This window comes from Alligator mississippiensis, chromosome 6 (assembly GCF_030867095.1).
Source record: "Alligator mississippiensis isolate rAllMis1 chromosome 6, rAllMis1, whole genome shotgun sequence".
In the NCBI taxonomy this organism is placed as follows: Eukaryota; Metazoa; Chordata; order Crocodylia; family Alligatoridae; genus Alligator; species Alligator mississippiensis.
Genome location: NC_081829.1, coordinates 34,371,561 through 34,392,385, shown reverse-complemented (window position 1 = coordinate 34,392,385; position 20,825 = coordinate 34,371,561). Strand labels below are relative to the sequence as shown.

The following is a 20,825-nucleotide window of genomic DNA, read 5'->3' as shown; positions in this document are numbered from 1 at the left end:
CACTAATACAGTAAAGACAAGATTTATAGGAACAGTAGACCTGACTTTTAGCACTTGACCCATTGCTGAATGGCATTCTAAGCTCTCTGTGAAAGTAAGAGTCTTACTGTCTTCAGAACAACATGTAACATGTTTTGGCATTCCTCTTCCACATTATCACTTCTCAGCAGAGCAGAGCTGAGTAGAATGTTTAAAGACTGGATTTTTTTTTCTAACAGACCTATCATAATATTTGAAACCAAACTGAAAGATCCCCACACCCACTCTGTATTAGCCATATCCTTACGTTTGGGAACATGGTAGAGGCAGGTATGCTGGATCTAAGATTTTGGAAAGCAGATGGTATGGTGCATCATCACATGCAACACAAAACACATTTTTCTCCAGTTAAAAAGAAACTAGAAGTTTTGCTGATAAACTAGGGGCCTAGAGGTATATTATTCAATTTAAGATTGAAGCAAAAATATTTACTGACATGTGCATTAATTTGCTATGTATTATATATAAACATAATAAACTAGGCAAAAATAGTCAAAAGATTTTGTTTCATTAGCTCCGTAGTCATTATTAGTTAAATGTATGACTCTTTCAGATTCATAAAACAAAATCTAGTGTTCTTGAGAACCTTGCCAATGCATTTGGTGCTTTACTGAAAGTTATTTCCACACCTGAGCTACTGATCACTTGAGTTAAGGTTTTTGGCTAGAGTTAAAAACAGTCTGCAGGGCTGTGAAATGGAAGCTACATTACCAGGAGCAGTTAACAGACAGCAGAATTGCAGAAGAAAGGATAGCTTGAACAGTGGACCTGTTAAAGACCATTAAAAAGAAAAGTGGGTTGTTAACACCTGTGGAATGAAGAGCTTAGAAGAAATCAAGTAAATTATAATAAGCCATGAAGCCAATAGAATCCCTCGCTGCTGCCTGAATAGAAGTGCTGCTACCACTGCCAGGCAATTGGTTTTAAACTTTGGACCAGGAATCAAAGGGAGAGGCAGCTGCATCACTGCATCTCTTCCCCAGATCTACCCCTGAACACAGGTTCAAGACCTTGCTCCAAAAATCAGGTAGAAAAGTCTGTTGAACTCCCCCCTCCCTGCTCCGCTTCTTCCACTCGGCAAATCCTAGGCAAGTGTCCTAGGACTAGGCTATGCTATTCTACGGTAAGAAGGCAAAAGATAGAGTTTGGTTTTCTGCAGTTTTGATAACAAATTCTACCATAAACATGAGAAACTTTTATTTAAATTAATCCCCATGAAAAAGTCTTGGTTTTGAAAAATCTGTTTTTTTGTGAGCAAACAAAAAATATTCTGCTGAAAATTTCCATATAGCCCTACTGCTCATCTGAACTGAGAATAAATGCTCAAGAGAAAAAAAATCACAAAGGAAACAACATGTGCAGAGAAAGGGGGGAGAAAACCAAAAATATCATCTGATATTGCAATCTGTATGCAATAGTTTGTCAGGTAGTCAGATACCATGCTGATAAACTATTTGTACTTTGTCTGCTTAAAGAATTACAAGCGAGTAACACTCGAAAATTGTGGTTAGCTTCATCTGCCTGCTTAGCTGACAGTCTCAACATGAACGTACTACTCCCATATACCAACAGCACTAGGTTTCCATATGCATCTGGGTGAAAGATGAGGTATTAGAAACTAGAAAATGATAAATGATTTGACTTGATTATGTTTCTCCCTTGTACTATCATCATCATTAAGCATTTGTGTTCATAAAACTGCTTAATAAACAATGTTTTCCATCCTATGGAAATGTCTGTATGCTACACTGGGATGAAACAAAGACCTTTCCAAGTTTTTCATAGAGAAAGACCCACCCAAGAATAGTCAATAACCTGATGATTAGGGTAATCTCCTTGGATATAGGCAAACCAGATTTAATTCCCTAGTCTCAGTCACTCGAACAAAACCTAAGGTGAGAGCCCAGCCTATTAGTTATTCTAGAGTGAATCTCTGTGTGTGTGTTTGATCAGATATTCCTTTCCTAAAATAAGGTTGTATATATAAATCAAATATATATATAAATCAAAATGTTCTTAAAGTTTTAGTTTAAAAAAAAATCAGTTCTCTCATGAAAAATAATTCATTGAAAAATTCCAAATCTGCTTAACTGAAGATAATTAGGAAATGGCCAGGGGAAAAAAATGGATACCTTATTGTATGTACAGACAATCAAAACTGAGCCACCATTGTAGTTTATGAAGGAAGGATGGAGAGGATAGAGTTTAAACTGTAGAAAAAGAAAAAAAAAAAAAAGGAGATATAAATGCAAAATGGAGAGTAAAAAAGAGGAAGAGATGCTGTCAGATGTATAAAAAAAAAAGGCAGAAAGGGATGGAGTTACAAAGCTGAGATCCATATTTCTACTGTCCCAAAGTTTAAGGTGCTAAGGTCTATGGGTAAAACAACGAAGCTCACACAGAAATTTCCAGTTCTATGAAGTTCAGAGTTTCATTAAGGATCAGATCAAGAACCAAGGAACACAAGAGGCGGCCTATAAAGTAACTTTGACAACACAAAAGTAAATGTTACCAGGAACAACTGGATTTTGAGGCAGCAGGTTTTGGCATCCATTTTTCTAAGCTCCAATTGATGGTGGCAAATGTGTGATGGGATTTAGATACTATCATATTAACCCTAACTTCATTATAATAGTTAAAATGGGCATAAGATAGCTTCCTTAAGTCTTTCTCTTATTTCAAAAAAAATATATATTGCTTTTTTTGGTTATTAAGAAATTAATATGCCCCATGATATAGAGATTAGTGAGTAGAGATGGCCAAAAAAATCAGATGCTTTGGGGATCTGTTTACATATCGGGCTTGGCTTCCGGGAGGCGAGGATGGAGGGAACAGCCCAGGATTCCCAACATTTATAATTTCAAATTTTGAAAATCATGTACATTACAGCATTACTATCTCCTCCAGAATTAATATGTATTAATGCTAGAAACATTGTTTAGTATGAACATTGCTAGTTGCATGATTAGGAAAGAGTTTACTGTAATTAACACACATTTATAAATACCTATAAATTTAGTAGGGATTAGATTATTAGGTGTATTTATTAGCAAGAACATGTCTATAATCTAAACTGAGGCCCAGATCCTCAACTGGCTTAAATCCATAAATCCAGTGCAAATAGTAGATCACGCAAAGATTTAAAACAATGTTTCAATTAGTATTTTATGAAAATAAACTTCAATAGCTAACATTTTTGTAGTTCACTATGCTATGCATCTCCTTCAGCACACGCTTTACAGAGGTTTCAACCACTCCCAACTAGGAAATTAGGGGCATTTTTAAAAATACATATTTAGGTACCTTTCTATACCTTCAGGTACTTACACTTCTGAATATCTGGCCCTCGCTCCTTTCACTCACACTGAAGAAGCTTATCTTTTAGCTCTGTTGATCATAACTGGACAACCACTGAAGACCAACCTCAGTACATGCTACAGTGGTTATGGCAGTCACCTGACTCACAGGTGGCCCATGTCTGGGTACCTGTTCTGAATCAAATGGAAAGGGGATTTGAACCTGAAAGTCTTATACTCCCATCAGATACCCCAATCAGCCCTCTCCTCTCCTATTATATGAATGATGCCTAAGTCCCCTCATAAATCTAGTCCTTCATTTCTAAATGGCTATGGATTTTTTTTAAATATGGTTAGAAATCCTTCAGAACAAATTCAAGTTTCATATCAAATCATATCAAATCAATAGTTCCTCAATTTGTTGACAATTCTGATACTCCATTTTGGACTGCTCTGATATAATCATCATCTTGGAAACTGCAAAAAATATAATACCAGTTATTTGCACAGTTCTGTCCTGAGTGTAGTCTTTGGTGTTGAAAGAAATAATGATTATTACAGTGTTTTTAAGGACAGATGCTAGAAACCCAAACTACAGAAACCAGGTTTATTTAGGGCCTGTTCCTGCAAACCATCATACAACTATCCCCAATAATGACAATGAGCCAGATCCTCAGGTACTGTCAATTAGCAGAGCTAACCTGCCACACACCACCTAAGAACAGGATGAAACAGAACTATTTTCACAAGCAGAGACACTAGCACATGTAAGGCATTAAGAGAATCAGTGCCTTCAGTTGGTTGTTTCATCACTGATTTTGTATTAATATTGTTCCTTTCATGCACTGCATTTTCTTATACCAATGAGAAAGAATAGAATGTACTCCACATCTGTAATGTGGAATCAGAAAAAATATATGCCTTAAACTTTGATTATTTTAGTTATAAGATGACATAACCGCTTTGTGTAGAATTGCTGGCTCGGTACAGTAGAACAGATAAGGGCAAGTGTTTGTTCTTTGTAACTCTTCTGCAAATGCTTCGCTCACCGCGGCCTTGAAGGTAGAAAAAAAAAAAAAAGTATGTACAAAGTAGATTTCCAGGTGCAAGAAGGAGGTTTGTGAACTAACCCTATCTCCCCCATAATTCCCATCCTGATAACAGCAAAGAAATAATGAAGTAATATTATAGCCGCTTTTCATGCTAATTTCACTATATGATCACGTGAGTTGTAAGCGACTGTTAAAAAGTATATAAGCCTCCTGATTTTGCTCTTGGGGGGGGACCCCTTCCAAGTGCTTGGAAAATCCATGTCACTTTGGAACTCCCCCTACAGCTGTAGTTTCTTTTGAATAAAAGCTTCTGCTGACCTGACCCAAAAGTACTCTGTGTGTGTTTCCACGACAATTCCTGGTGCCGTGACTCGGATCCAGAACACAGGCTGAGGAAGGAGGACCGCAGGCTACCCCCCCCCCGAACCCTGAGGCGCCAAACTTGAGAGGTAAGAGACCTAATTCAAAATCTCTATTGGGGTTTCGGAGGAGGACTGCCTGTAGGCTCCCAACTTGGCCGTGGTAACTGGATCTGAACCTTGTTAAAACAGGTCAGTCTGAACCTTACTGCCAGCTAAAATTTTCTGTCTGGTAAAGGATCCCATTTTGTGTCTGGTAACGTACGTTTTAGGGAGAAACTGTTTGAGGCACCTTCATCCAACAGCACATCGGGCTTGTAGTTAATTAACTAAGGCGGTGTGGGGTAGGAGGTCTGGCTGACTGAATAAATGTGCATGTGTGTGTGTATTTAGAAATATGAGCCACTGACCAGGACTGAGACTACGGTTGGGTTCAGCCGCCCCAATTCTGCCTGACAGGGCAGTTTTGAAAGCAAGGGGACCCAACTGGAACCTCGTGACCCAGTGGACAGGGCGTCTGAGTGATTTTGTCTTTTCCAAACCCCTCGTCCCAGTAGCTTCTGCCGAAAGCAGGAGTGAAAGGATCCCTCTAGTGTTTCCCTCCCCGTTTCCATTTTATGAGCCGGTGTCGGGTCAGAAGCCTTTTGTCTGGGCAGTGAAAAACTGCGGGGCAAGGCACTGAGCGGCCCGGACATCCTAAATAAGCCTCTCCTACGTCTCCCTGTGTGACTGAAAATGGGAACAAGTCAGTCTAAACAGGTTCCTGTCCCCCCTAAGGGGACTCCGGCGTACTTTATGTACACACACTATTCTCCCGAGACTTGCAAGTACCTGGATAAGTGGAACTGGTATACTAGGGATGATCCTGTGAAACATTTTCCACAGGAAGGAACATTTGATCAGGATAAAATAGTGCACTTGAGAGGGGCGTTAGAGTCCCGTGGATCCAAAACACCACAAAACCAGTGGGACGCGTTCTTTTATTGGTATGATGAAATGTCCAAAAGGCGGACAGAATCTCAAACTAGGAGCCTAAAAGACTCTCAAGAAAAATTAAAACAGCAGTTAAAAGCTGTTCGGGAGAAATTGGCTGCTCCCCCAAATTACACGCTGGCCACCGCTCCAATGTATCCAGCATTGCCCGGGGCGCCCCCACCACCGGAGCCAGCAGAGGATATCCTTGACCTTTGTTCGAACCCCGCTCTCCTGGGACTCCCACATCAGCAACAACCGGTTCAACATCAGGCTGCAGCCCAGGCTAGTGACCCATTAGCTGAAGCTCCTTCAGTAAATCCATCCACGGAGCTTAATAGTCCGGACTCATCCACCATATCTGCCACTCAATCATCACCAGTGTGGCAATTTACTCCTGGGTCACAACCCACCACAGGTTTATTTAGAAGAATGGGAATAGGCATGGAAAGATCTCCCATCAATCTGAGATCCCGAACTGCACAAGTTTACCCCCTAAGACAAATGCCAGGCATTGGCACCGATGGACAAAATATAGTAACTGTGCATGCACCCTGGACTCCAGGTGATCTCTACAATTTAACTCAAAAGTTCCCAAAAATCAGGGAAGACCCAGAAAAATTTCAGGAAGAATTGCAGACTGTTATAAATTGTTATAATCCAACATGGGCTGACATTAATCAGCTCATGCGATCCATTTTGCCCAAGGAGACTATGCTACGTCTGTACGCTGCCTGTACTTGGCCAGATCAAAACCCAGGGATTGGCCAAGACTTTATTGACAAGAGAAATGCTTTGGTTCAGGCAGTTCTCACAATTTGCCCAAAAAAGGCAGACTGGACCAAAATAAATACCTGTAAACAAAACAAAAATGAACACCCCAGTGACTATTTAGAACGCCTCAAACAGGCATTTGAACGATACTCAGGAATGGATAACCCAGTCGGAAATGCTAAACAAGCAATAGTGGCAGCATTCGTCCAGGGACTTAACCCTAAAATTGCTGAGAAAATTCAAACAGTAATTATTGGCTGGGAAACTAAAGATTTGACTGAAGTCCTTGCTGCGGCTAACCATTTTCATAACAAATTGGAACGGTCTAAAGACAATGCTGAGTTTAAGTTAATGGCCTTGCAGATTTCTCAGTTGCAGGGTCCAGGTAGAGGAAGGGGACGAGGACGGGGAAGGGGAGGCCCGGGTAGATTCAGGGGAAGAGATAGATCCTTGAGCCCACAAAACCCAGGCTATGGGAACCAATGTCATTATTGCAAGCAAGAAGGACATTGGAAATCAGAATGCCCCAACCGCCCCGGCCAAGGACCCAGACCCCAGCCCCCACCTCCACTTCCTGTCAATTTTCCCAGTGTTGAATAGGACAGCCTGAGGGACAGTGACATCATTGCTCCTTTGCTTGCTACTGACCAATCTGGTCCGTTTGTTGAATGCCTTATTTCTGGTAAACCTGTCTCCTGTCTTGTCGACACCGGAGCGTCCCGCTCCACGCTAAAGGCTGCTGAGTTTCCTTTTCTACCTTATTCTCCTGAAACTGTAAATGCTGTCAGTATAGGCGGACAACCTATCCCACATCCCGTCTCTGAACCCGTCTCCATCTCTATTGGCCCTTTGTCTGAAAATCATGCCTTTCTTCTTAGCCCCTGTGCACCTGTCAACCTTCTTGGTAAGGATTTGCTGTGTAAACTGGGATGCGTGATTTATTGTAGCCCAGATGGTGTTTACCTTGAGGTACCGGAACAGAGGGAAACCGAGCTTGTGGCTTTGCTAACCCAGGAGTACTCTGATTCTGACACTTCCTTCTTGCAAGAGGAACTGTTGGCACGAGTACCTCCACAGCTGTGGTCCACCCATGCGAATGAAGTGGGGCACATGCTGAGTGCTGAACCAGTGCGTATCATCCTGAACCCTGCCAAGCCACTTCCTCGTGTCCCACAGTACCCCATCTCAAAGGAAGCTGAGGAAGGGATCAAGCCTGTCGTTTCCTCACTCCTTGAGCAAGGGATTATTGTCCCAATACGCTCCCCTTGCAACACACCTATCCTACCTGTCAAAAAACCTGGTAAAGATACGTATCGCTTTGTGCAAGATCTTCGAGCTGTAAATGCCGCTGTGTTACCCGCTTTCCCCGTGGTCCCTAACCCTGCCACTATTCTTTCCTGTATCCCTTCAGATGCTACATATTTCACAGTAGTGGATCTTTGTTCTGCTTTTTTCTCTATCCCCGTTCATAAGGATAGCCAGTATCTGTTTGCATTTACTTATCAGGGATTTCAATATACCTGGACAAGACTCCCTCAGGGATATACAGAGTCCCCAACCCTGTTTTCCCAGATCCTAAAAAAAGATTTGGATCCTATCACGTTCAAAGGGGGGTCCACCCTTGTTCAGTACGTTGATGATCTATTGTTAGCCTCACCCACTTTAGAGGCCTGTGAGCAAGATACTTTGACACTCCTCACAGCTTTAGCTCAGAAAGGCCACAAGGCCTCAAAATCTAAATTGCAGCTCTGCAAGTCTAAGGTACATTATTTAGGGCATGATATCTCAGCAGGAGAACGACACCTTTCCCCTAGTAGAGTTGAAGCTATCCTCAACATTCCCAAACCTATGACTAGAAAACAGATGAGGGGATTCTTAGGTGCAACGGGTTATTGTAGACAGTGGATCCTGGGTTATGCTGCTTTCGCAAAACCCTTGCAAGCATTCACTCATGATACCACCCCGGAACCCCTCCCTTGGACTCCTGAAGCCGAACAAGCATTTGTGGTCCTTAAGCAAGCCCTCACTCTTGCTCCTGCTCTTGGACTTCCTAATTATAAGAAACCCTTTACCTTGTTTTGTCATGAACGGGAAGGAATCGCTTTAGGAGTACTCACTCAGCTGCATGGTGAAAAGCATCGCCCAATTGCATATTACAGCTCTGCCCTTGATCCCGTAGCTGCGGGACTTCCTCCTTGCCTCCGTTCAGTTGCAGCTGCTGCCTTGTTGGTTGAAAAGGCAGATTCTCTAGTTTTGGGACACTCTTTAACCGTTGCAGTTCCACATGCTGTGATGGCCCTTCTGCTCAAGGGCAAAACTCAGCACATTTCCAATTCCCGTCTTACTAAATATGAGAAGCTTCTACTGTCAGCTGCAAATGTAACCTTAAATCGCTGTTCAATTCTGAATCCTGCGTCACTTCTGCCTATTGCCTCTGATGGTGAGCCTCATGATTGCCTGTCTATCACAACTCAATTGTTAACCCCTCGAACTGACCTTAAGGACATTCCTATCCCGAACTCTGACCTTGTTTTGTTTGTTGATGGTTCCTGTCTTAGAAATGATGCAGGCAAATTAGTTGCGGGATATGCAGTATGCACTCAGTATGCTGTTTTGGAAGCCTATTCTTTACCCCAAGCTCGTTCTGCTCAAGTTGCTGAACTCATTGCTTTAACACGTGCTTGCATTCTTGCAAAAAATCAAACCACAACCATTTATACTGACTCTAAGTATGCTTTTGGTGTTGTTCATGATTTTGGACAAATCTGGAAACAAAGAGGGTTCCTCACTTCATCAGGGACCCCAATCAGTCATGGTTGTTATGTAAAAGCGCTCTTAGAAGCTGTTCAATTGCCTCTTGCTATTGCTATTGTTAAATGTAAAGCTCATGAGAAACCGTTTGATGATGTCACACGAGGAAATGATCTGGCAGACCGTTCTGCCAGAAATGCGGCCCTTTCTGGCCCACAGGCTCCTAACTCTGTTTTTGTTTGTTTTTCAGCAGACCAGTCTCCTTTGGCTAGCCTTTCAAGTCTGGCCCTTCTTCAAAATCAGGCCCCCAAAAAGGAAATAAATGACTGGCTGCGTGCAGGATGTTCACTGCACCCCGACTCTCTCTGGCGCTCCCCGGACGGCCGCCTGGTGGCGCCTAGAGAGCTTTTGCCACATCTTGCTCGTTTAACCCACTCTGTGGCCCATACGAGCAAAGGAGGAATGATTGCTACAGTACAAAGAAATTGGTTTGCCCCAAATTTTTCTTCCATGGCACAACAGTACTGTAGCTCCTGTCCCATCTGCTTAGCTCACAACATTGGGCAACGGGTAAAAACGACACCCGCAGCCCATCCCCCTCCATGGGGACCGTTTGTAAATCTGCAAATTGATTTTGTGCAGCTACCTAAGTGCTGTTCTTATGAATACATTCTTGTTATTATTGATGTGTTCTCTGGATGGGTGGAAGCCTACCCATGCGTACGTGCTGATTCCATCACTGTAGCAAAGAAATTGCTCAAAGAATTCATCCCTAGATTTGGATTGCCTCTCACAATAGATAGTGACCGTGGCACCCATTTCACAGGACAGATAGTAAAAAACATCTGCCAAGCACTCAACATACAGCAGCACCTACACTGTAGTTATCATCCACAGTCAAGTGGTGCTGTAGAACGTAAAAACTCTGATTTAAAAACGCGCATTTCGAAGATTTGTGCTGAAACAGGCCTCAAATGGCCTGATGCACTGCCCATTGCTCTTATGCACATTAGAAACACTGTTAACAGAAAACATGGCCTAACCCCTTATGAAATACTCATGGCACGACCCATGAGGATGCCAGCTACACCACCTGTTGCCCCTCACCAAACAGACCTACAATTAACTGATGAAACTGTACTAAATTATTGCAAGGCATTAATGAAGTATGCCAGGTCTGTTCATTCACAGGTCCAAGAAGCCTTACCTCAACCACCGGATGTTCCCTGTCACAACCTCGAACCAGGGGATTGGATCTACGTAAAGGTCTATCAACGGAAAAACGCACTTCAACCCAGATGGAAAGGACCTTTCCAGGTACTTCTAACCACTAATTCTGCTGTTCGTTGCCAAGGTCACCAAACGTGGACTCACGCCTCACACTGCAAGAAGGTATCACCTCCATTGGACCCCGAAGCAGCTGTATTCCAACCAAGGTTGGGATCTTTCCCTGAGGCCAAGGACAAAGACCCTCAGGACCTCACTCAGGCAAGTGAGGAGCATCAGGGTGCAAGTGCTAGTAACCTCTCCCCTGCACCCAACACCTCAGCCCAGCCGGATTCATCAGTTGAAGAACGAAGATATCATCTTCGGCCTCGAAGAAAGTGAATGCTCCCATTCGGAAGATCACCACCTCGATCAAGACCAAGAGCCGACATTATCAGTCCTTTAGGTAACTTGAGCCCAGAGGACGAAGAAAGACTTTGGCTGCCATCCTGGGTTTGGCTGGTAGTGTTCTTTTTCTTACTGGTGCTGGTTATGTTTGTTGTTTAGATTCTTTGTCCCTCCTGTATCTAAAAATGGCACTGATAGCCTTATATATCACACTTGGGTATCTCAGTATCACCCAAGGGGGGTGGGAGAAAAATTTGTATTTGCAGATCTCCCATGCGGTGGCTCAAGCTGGAAATAAAAGTGACTGCTGGATATGCTCTCACAGCCCAGCACACCTACACCAAGGAATCCCAATGATCGGAGTACCAATATCCCTCCAGCAATGGGGAACAATAAACGGCGGCTTCGTTAGACACTACTCGTTAGCTGCCCATCGGTCCGCTCCTAAAGAATGGAGGGCCGCCCCTGCTAACTGGATAATCTCCCCAAGAGTAGAGGCGCCTTTCTGTTACAGATCCAACAACACAGGAGCTTATAATAAAGCCACACCTGTAGGACACTACCCTCATTGCCTAACTACTCTAGATTATAGCCCTAGTAGCACCAGTGGAATCCTGTTGGGTAACGTACCCTCTCTCAATTGTACAGGATTCATGGTCTACAACTTTTCTAAGGAACCTCATGTTGCTCTCATTGCAAACAGATCAGAATTTTACATTCACTCCAATTTTACTTCTTGTAATATATCTCGGTCCAGCAGAATAACAGCTGAACGTGGACCGTCCTATACGATGCATATCAATCGAAAGTGCCGGATAGGGCACAACAACTGCCGAGATTTGAGTACCCTTTCTGCCCCAGGCCTTTACTGGCTCTGCGGAAACAGGGCTCATAAAATCTTGCCCTGGAATTGGGTGGGGGCATGCACTCTTGGACGTGTTATCCCTGGTTTCGAAATGCATAGTGCAATATATCTGGAACAAGTAAAAAATTTCAACCATCACATGAAAAGGGCGGTTAACCCCTTAGCTACCAGAAACACAGGGTTCCATCGATTTGTGAGAACCTTCATACCGTGGCTTGGAGTAAGAGAATTGGAACTAGCCATAATTAACATTTCAGCCACAATGGAAGCTATGGGAAATGCCACTGCGGATGCAATTCAGGCTCTGCAAAAAGAGATCTCCCAGATCTCACAAGTAACTATACAACACCGCATAGCCCTAGATTACCTATTGGTATCCCAGGGAGGAGTATGTGCCTTAGTAAACTCCACCTGTTGTGTCTATGTCAATCAGGACATGCGAATCGAAACTGACATTCGCAAAATCCGAAATCAGTTAAGGGTCCTACATCAAGTGGCCTCAGAAAATACTGACTGGGGTCTAGAAGAAATGTGGTCTTGGCTAACCTCCTGGCTCCCAGATTTCGGGGCCCTTGGCAAGAAAATCCTGTATGGAATATTGTTTGTCTTGATAGTTCTGATAATGTTCTATGTCTTAATGCAACTGATCCTCTGCTGCGTGAAAGCCAGCAGGGGAAGCTTTAGCAAGGCAAGAAAACCCACAGCAGAGTCTAGAATAATGGTGTTACAAAAGTGTGAGCAGATTGAAAGAAAACATGAAAGGCTGCATGATGAAATAGAGGGGCTCATGAGAATGGAAATTTAAGGCTAAAGTGAGACTAAATAGTCTCAAAGGGGGGGGCTGTGGAATCAGAAAAAATATATGCCTTAAACTTTGATTATTTTAGTTATAAGATGACATAACCGCTTTGTGTAGAATTGCTGGCTCGGTACAGTAGAACAGATAAGGGCAAGTGTTTGTTCTTTGTAACTCTTCTGCAAATGCTTCGCTCACCGCGGCCTTGAAGGTAGAAAAAAAAAAAAAGTATGTACAAAGTAGATTTCCAGGTGCAAGAAGGAGGTTTGTGAACTAACCCTATCTCCCCCATAATTCCCATCCTGATAACAGCAAAGAAATAATGAAGTAATATTATAGCCGCTTTTCATGCCAATTTCACTATATGATCACGTGAGTTGTAAGCGACTGTTAAAAAGTATATAAGCCTCCTGATTTTGCTCTTGGGGGGGACCCCTTCCAAGTGCTTGGGAAATCCATGTCACTTTGGAACTCCCCCTACAGCTGTAGTTTCTTTTGAATAAAAGCTTCTGCTGACCTGACCCAAAAGTACTCTGTGTGTGTTTCCACGACAGTAACCACAACTACTAAGCGTGATTCAAATTGTTCTTTGCCTCATTGAACTGGATTCCCGTCCATGAGCAAAGAAATGTATTTCCTTCCATTAACTGTGAGCTGAACAAAATCACATGAAATGATGGGAAACTATACAAAAAGAGATGCAAGGAAGTGTTGGACCTTCTCTGTAACCGTCAACAGAACACAACTTTTGTTCATAAGCAGTCAAGCAATTGAAAGAGCAAGCCATCCTGCCATTCACAGCATCATCAATGAATATCATTGTACATCTATTGCTCACTTCACCATATTACCCCTTTGGGAGTCAGTGCCTGTTAATTGAAATGGGCTCCCCTGTGCAACAGTCAGCAGCTGGTTTGATTACTGTGTTCCAATAAATAATATAGCTCTGTTAATTCAGACATAGCAATTAACACACAGGCCAGACACTTTTATTATGTCATTTTTACTGTGTACTAGCAACTGGATATTTCTGTGTGAAATACTGTTTTCTATCAAAGGCCAAATAAATTTAACTATAGCAGGATCCCTTCAATAGCAATCTGCTTTGGATGCTCCTGACAGAAATACTTTCCTTCAATTCGCACACATGGTTCTTGTGTTGCCTATAAACTGCATCACAATCTACATCAAAATCCTTCAAGGGCTAAATGTGCCTCACTTTTAAGTAGCAAAAACTGACACTGATATTTTTCACAAAGGTATTCAAAACTGACATTGAATAGTTATGTCTGGATTCTGCCTTTCATTAGATGGACTCTGACAGTAGTTCTGATTTTAAAAAGTTTGGGGTGGATTTAAATAAATATTGGAATAGTGTAATATTAGGGAACAATTATTGGAGTTTGAAAAAATGTAAAAAATTCTAATTTTTAGCATTCAAAGCATCTCTTCCTCCATAATTGCTTCATCTTACACATCTTTTCTCTCCAAGAAGTCTAAGCCAAGAGGCATTTGGGACATCGCAACACAGATGTACTGGTATGGAGAGAGAGACTGAAAAATATTTATCTATCTAACCCTCAGCGGTATTGTGAGGTCTTATTAATTAATGTCTGTACAGACTTTAAGACTGTTGAGGGGGATACATGATACAACTATAAAATATTACAGGTAATTTTGAGGTGATATTGTAGCCCTGATGGTCCAGAAAAAATGCAAGTCAAGGATTTCTGTGAGTAATACCTTTTATTAGACTAATTGTATAGTTGGGAGTGGCATAGACAAGCTAAATATCAGACAAAATAAATGCTTGTGTGAAAGTCCACGTGTCAATTAAAACAATCTTTTTTTTCTGCCCTTCTTGGTTTACAGTATTGATGTGAGCACACCAGTACAGACATTTTGCTGTATTTCAGTGATTTAACATTATCTCCTAAACCTACATTTCACCGTCGACAGAAAGACCTACCCATTTATTGCTTGGGCAGTTTCAAGAATTGCTCATCTGTGGTTCAGTTGTGTCAATAAGATTAATTTTACTCAGAAAAGACACCCAAAGAAGAAACATGTACAGTAATATCATGTAAAAAATAACTAAAAAAAACCTCATAGAACAGTTATATCCTTCCGTGACTCAACTTCCCATATTTACAATTCTCACTGTACCTTAGCTCACATCTGTAAAAGGCAGCTAATAACACTACCTTTCACCTTTTTTTTCCTCTATCTCGTCCATTTAGACTGTAAACCGGAACTCTTTTTTGCTGTGTGCAAACAGCACAATGGGGCCCAGTCCCAAGATAAGGGTTTTAGGAGTTATTGTTTTATTAAAAGCAGTAGTACTTCCTTCTTAAGAGTGTTATGAGGCAAACTTTATTCATGTCCATAAATTACTTGCATAGACCTGGGACACAGGTGCTGCAGAAAAGCAAACTATGTAGGTTATTACTTTTCAATTTGGGGAAACTTTGCTATAGTGCCTTGTCTTGGCTTATCAAATAAGCACTAGGCTTTGTTATTAAAGCTGTGAAATAGAAGCAGGAGGAGGTAATAATGGTTTCATACTTCAGAGACTTTCACAGATTATAGGTCCCCCCACTAGATTAAATAATGTCTTACATCATTACACAGCGAAAAGGCAGTGAAGGAACCAGCAGAGCAATCTGCCTCACAGTTCCTGCTGGAAATAGACTTCAACTTGATTAGAATAAAAGCTTCTTTGCAGAAAGTATGGGAAGAAGTTGTAGAGCTACTAGTAATGATAACATAAACCATGTATTGATTCTGACCAGTTAGGCATAATGAGGGTGTGCATAAGTAGCCTAACAAACCCAGTTATAGCCCAACACCCTTGGCCAGACAAGGAGTCTTTTATTCTCTATCCACAAGAATATTAGAAGGGTAGGACTGGATGAAGCTTCAGCCCCTGATTCAATTCGGTGGAGTTTCAGCCCGATTCGGTGGCTGAATATCCAAATCAAATCAGAGGACACTTTAATCTCTCCAAATTGAATAGGAACTCTCTGAATCAATTTGGAGAGATTCGAGGGTTTGGACATAGACACAGCTTTAAATGTTTTTTCTACATACCTCTAGGTAGCACAGGTTTATCAATGCTGCAATACTGGGGCACATGGAGCATCCCACAGAAGCACGGGGGGGGGGGAAACGACTCCCCAGCATGCTTGGCAGCAGACCTGGAAGTGGAGCAGAAGCACTTCTGGTCTACTTCTGGGTCCTCCAGGGAGCACATGGGGTACCCGCCTGTTCCCCCCAGTTCAACAACTAGTGCCTCCTGGGTCTGGGGGAGGACACCCAGGGTCCCCCTGAGGCCAATCACTGAACCAGGGAAGTACAACTTCAAAGAGGTGCATTCTGGGGACAGAAAAAAGTAGCACGCTCCCCGGCAGAGAATCAGTATTAGGACTTGTGAACTTTTTTCTGTCCCCTGAGTGCACCTCTTTGAAGTAGTAGGCATGTGCCTCTACTTGTCTTTGAGATGCAACCCTGACACCCAGCTTGGAGACTAGTAGATATCTGACTTGCACTACCCTGGTTACCCACCATGTTACTCAGCAGGCCCAAAGCGTCCCTTCAGGAGCCAATGAATGGTAGCAGTAAGCCATAACACAGAACCAATTTCTTCACCAAGTAAGTTTTGTCTGCTAATAGGTGCACAGAACAAAGCAGCCAGATAAATTAATTTAAAACAAAGTGACCATGTATATACCATATCTGACTTACTACTCTTGGCATCCTGCTTAAACCATTAAGTAAGATATGAGTAAAACTTGACACACTGCCCAGTTTCTGGGGAAACCTGTCAGTGTTTCCTTGAATGCCAGTCATTTCTCACCAATACACCTTGGGTAGCCTTTTCACAACTTGATTATAACACCTCCCTTTTCCAGGAGCCACATCATGTCACATTTTAGCATCCATCTATGATGCTAGTCTTAATCTTGAGAGGAGGAAGCAGGGTGTTTTTTCCCCATTGATTCTTCAAGGAGTCTTATCTGCATTTTTTTTTCTGGACTTGTCTGTCTAATATTCATTTAGATCTAACTCCAGAGCAGATAAACCATAAGCAAGTACCGAACTGCACAAATTGTCCATATAAAATAACACAGACATTTCACAGTATAAAGAAGGTCATCTATGTTAATGTTCCAGAGCCTGTCTGAAATAAATGCAGTCTGTCTGCGGATGGCAGAATTTATTGGATTTAAAAAAAAGGCAATTTTTTTTTTTTTACAAAGTTAAAAATGTATAGAAGTTTAAGTAATTTTAATTCTGAATAATGAGAAAAGTCTAGTATACACTCTATCACCTGCTTGTATTTGTTTTTGATGGATTTCCATGCAAACAAAATTTATAGTAAGCAAATTTCAGTGTCAAGTGCAAATGTTTATTACAGAAGCTGGAGAGAGAAAAGGAGAGAGAGAGACTGACAGACAGACATAATAAATCCTTCCCACTGATCCAAACAGGGCAGAAAATACTACGCAAGTTGTTTGACAAACCACAACTACCCAACTCACTTCAAGTAACAAACCCACAAGCACAAATATTAAATATAACTCCACAAGAAATTACTTAAATATTTATTACCTTGGAAAAAATGAGAAGAAACACCATTTGCTTAGACTAGTGATTCTCAAACAGGATGCCCTGAGGTCCTTTCAGTGGTGCTGCAGGGTGCCACACAATGTTAGCACAGTTAGGTTTGCAGACATGATTTACAAAATAAACCTAGACATTTCAAATAGAAATCCATAGTTGTGGTCTTTCTGAATCCTTTGCAACAGAAAAAATGCTCTATTTTTCTATAGGCAAAAAAATAGTGAAAATTAAGAGCTGGCATTTTAAAAGGGGTGCCTCAAGTCTCCAAGGATGTCTCCAAGCATCTAAAAGTCTCCAAAGCATCTAAAAAGGATGAGAATCACTGGCTTGGATGAATAACCCATATATAGCTTTTGGCTATAAGTTACTACATGAGCCCTCAAAATTGGACTCAAGGGGCCAAAAACAGGTGGGGCCACAGGAGACAACTTCCAAAAGACCTACAGAAGAGGACCTCCATTGTTAGATGGTCTGCTCCATTAAAAGAAGATACAACATGATCCTTCAGGTGTTTCAGGAAGACAGACTTTCAAAAAAGATCCTTGAGGGACACCAGGGTATAAACAAATGCAGAAAAAAGCACAACAATCTATATGTCCACCTAATACTTTGTCTGATCATCTAGGAAGTGCCAGTTCTCTAAGAACCATTAAAGTATTCACCCAGGGTATAAGTGTATTCCCTTTAAATAAATTCAAATTATCAGACTCCAACAGCACTAGGAAAGGGTGATGAGCAGTACAAGGAAATATGAAGTACTAAGAGAAAGTTTAAGTTCATACAGCAGAAGAGTATGGCTGCAGTGCTTAAGTACTATCCTCATACAAAAATAAATCAATAATAAAATCAACAAGAATTAAGGTAACTAGATGAACCAATATTGGAATTCGAGAAAAAAAAAATCAACCTCAATAAACAAAATCAACAGAAAACCCACCTCCTGGTTGTTTTAATATTTTCATTATAAAAGTGCCATGAGTCTCAAAGAATCATTGCTTTTGAGAAGCGCACAATCTGAAACAGTCATTTAAAAAATCTTGATCATATTAAGACAAAGGAAAGGAGAACAGAGAATTGATTAATAGATACATTTGTAGAATGAAACTAACTTAGGTTCAGCTGCATTTTTACCAATAATATTAAAACTGGTCAATTTTACAATTACCTTAAATAATTGTTTACTTGGATGCTGGCAAGTAACATCAAACCACTTCAAGAAAGTAAATTTATATTACACAGACAATCACATAAGACCCCTGGGACAAATCCTGCCACTTCTCATATGAAATAATGACATTAGGAAAGTACTACATGCATTTTTCACCTGCTAGTTGTGAATTAGCCTCTAGAAACAGAACAGTAAGTAGCATGTGATCACCTATGCCTCCAGAGTTTTAGAACTACTTATCTAGTCAAGTGTTCAACTGTACAAACTATAAAAATTACATTTTTTTTAGTGGTATTTTGTGGCCTGTAAACAATATGAAAGCTCCTTTTGTCTATTCTGAGAATTCTCTAGGCATATCACTTGTGCTTGCTGACCTAATTGCACTGAACCTTTCCTGTTTAAGGTACAGTGAACTACCAATACAATGGACAAGATTTTAAACCTCAGCTAGATGTTACTCTGATTTTAGAAAGGTGCTGTAGCTTGACATTAGTACAATATAGCAGAATCAAGGCAAAGGAATTTGGTTGATCTAAACCCAGCAGCTTGTGCCCATTCATCCCCAAGAATGAGCAAACAATTGCTAGTCCTCCTGCATAAAGTGAATAGACACTATGATGCCTGTCCAGTGCTGACAAGAAAAAGAAAGCAGAGAAGGAGAAATCAAAGGAGGAAATAAAAGCGAAGTACTAACACCCACTTAGTGCCGATTCAGCAAAACATAAAAAAACATGGAATATTTTGCTTCACTGGTGTATTTTTCCCTACTCTCAAAATAATTAGCACCCTTGATTCAAAGCTTTTACAAGCCTTGTCAAAGATACCAACTGACAAAATACTTTATGGTCAGTGCTGTCATTCTTTGCATTATTAACACAAGAAAAACACATCATAAAACGCTGTTTAAAAGGTGCAATAAAGAGCACCCAAGAGCCACATTTGACATGTAATCTGTCTTGACAAGCAGTGGGCTGACTTCACTGGCCTACTGCTCCTGCCCACAGGCAAAGCATGTCTCTTTGCCACAGTTAATCTCTGCAGCACTTCCCTGCCACAGTGGAACCCCATTTGAAACAGCTGAAAAGGTCAAAGACTATCTCCTCCACCTTCCAACTGAATTTGAATCAAGTTGTATCTGGCCATGAAAATTACTCTAATTTGCTACAGCTGCCTTGAGGGCTTTTTTAATTTGGTGAGTTTAATGATACTTTTCTGTATCTGGGCATGGGAAATTGCCATGGCAAGGCCTGGTTCACTGTGGCCCTTCACTCTATATGGTATCTGTACTTGCACAAATGGTAACAGGATGAAAAGCACAACCTCACACCAACATAACAGTGTTCTGTGGAAAGTGTGCCTGCAGAGCAACTAAGAACAGAGCTCAAGGAGTGCATTCTTATGGCCCTTTTGCCTAAGGGTGGGTCCTCTGAGGTCAGTGGGTCTATATGCAGGGATAAATAGCAGGGTGGATAGGGAGTGGAACCCTTCTTTGAAAAGTCTTTATCAATTGTTCTCCTGTGATATGAGCTCTTCACAAACTTCAGACAAAAAGCAGCATGTGCAGGGGCTGTTTAAGCAGCTGGATTAGAGAAACAATGTTTTACTGACCTTTGTAGCTAGAAAAGAAAAGGCACATTTCAATTGGACCACTAAATAAAAACAATCCAGGTAGGTAGTGTTTATTATATCACTTCAGTACATTTATAATTTAGTTTGCATTAAACCTTGATGGAAAAAAGTAAGTACCGAAAACAATGTTTGTAGAAGTGAATTATCCTCTGACAAGCTTTTTACCATCACCAAAAGCTTAGTTCAAGAAGCACCATCTCTTTTTAGAACTAACCCCAAAAAAGAGCTTTTTCCTCACACGTGTGCTGAACCCGAAGCTGCATTAGCTTTGACTTAATCTTTCCATCAGAGATAAGCATAGTGCCACTAAAGCCAACAGCAAAACTTGCATTTATCTTGAAGAAAATAGGTTTGAGACACATAAGTTGAAATGAAAACGCTTGGATCCATAATGGGGTATGGACTGTTCACAAACTGAGTTGCTTTGTGAAGTAATTTCCTCTTGACCAGAAAGTTAAGATTCTAAAATTGTTTTTCTAAATATTTAGTTCATACATGTCTGGGCCATTTGTTTTAAATTATGAATTTATTCATGAGAACAAGGTATTTTGAAACTACAGAATTAAAATCATTAACAATCTCAGACTCCTACTTTGATATAAAGACGACCAAAATCTAAGAGTCTGCTTCCTGTAACTGAACAAAACATAGGTTGATATTGAATTTCTACAGCCATCAGGTAATGTTTGTGGTGTGCGGGCCGGGAGCGGTCCGAGGCCCTTTTTTCGTGCGGCGGGCTGTGGCCAGCAGCCCGGACACGCCGGGTTGGGGAAGGCAGGCGGCACGCTAGAATTAGGCACGGACGCTTAGTGGTTGATTTAAGATTATTTTACTTACACCGAAGATGGTTGCGGTGCAGGCAGGAAAACTTGCTTGAGTTGCAGTTA

General features: G+C 41.4%; 2 protein-coding genes across 10 annotated transcripts in view; one reads left to right on the top strand and one right to left on the bottom strand.

The window, feature by feature from the left end:
* LOC102558169 (heparan-alpha-glucosaminide N-acetyltransferase) overlaps nucleotides 1–20,825 on the bottom strand; it is a 361,824-nt gene that overhangs the window by 178,619 nt on the left and 162,380 nt on the right. The window lies entirely within an intron of this gene.
* On the top strand, nucleotides 4,240–13,039 carry LOC132251149 (syncytin-A-like). Its single transcript, XM_059729769.1, has 2 exons — nucleotides 4,240–4,836; nucleotides 10,435–13,039. The coding sequence occupies exon 2, from the start codon at nucleotides 11,043–11,045 to the stop codon at nucleotides 12,525–12,527; it is 1,485 nt and encodes a 494-aa protein (XP_059585752.1). The 5' UTR covers nucleotides 4,240–4,836; nucleotides 10,435–11,042; the 3' UTR covers nucleotides 12,528–13,039.

Bases quoted from the DNA above. Each gene is read 5' to 3' on its own strand.
- LOC132251149 (XM_059729769.1), top strand. From the start codon at position 11,043: ATGGCACTGATAGCCTTATATATCACACTTGGGTATCTCAGTATCACC.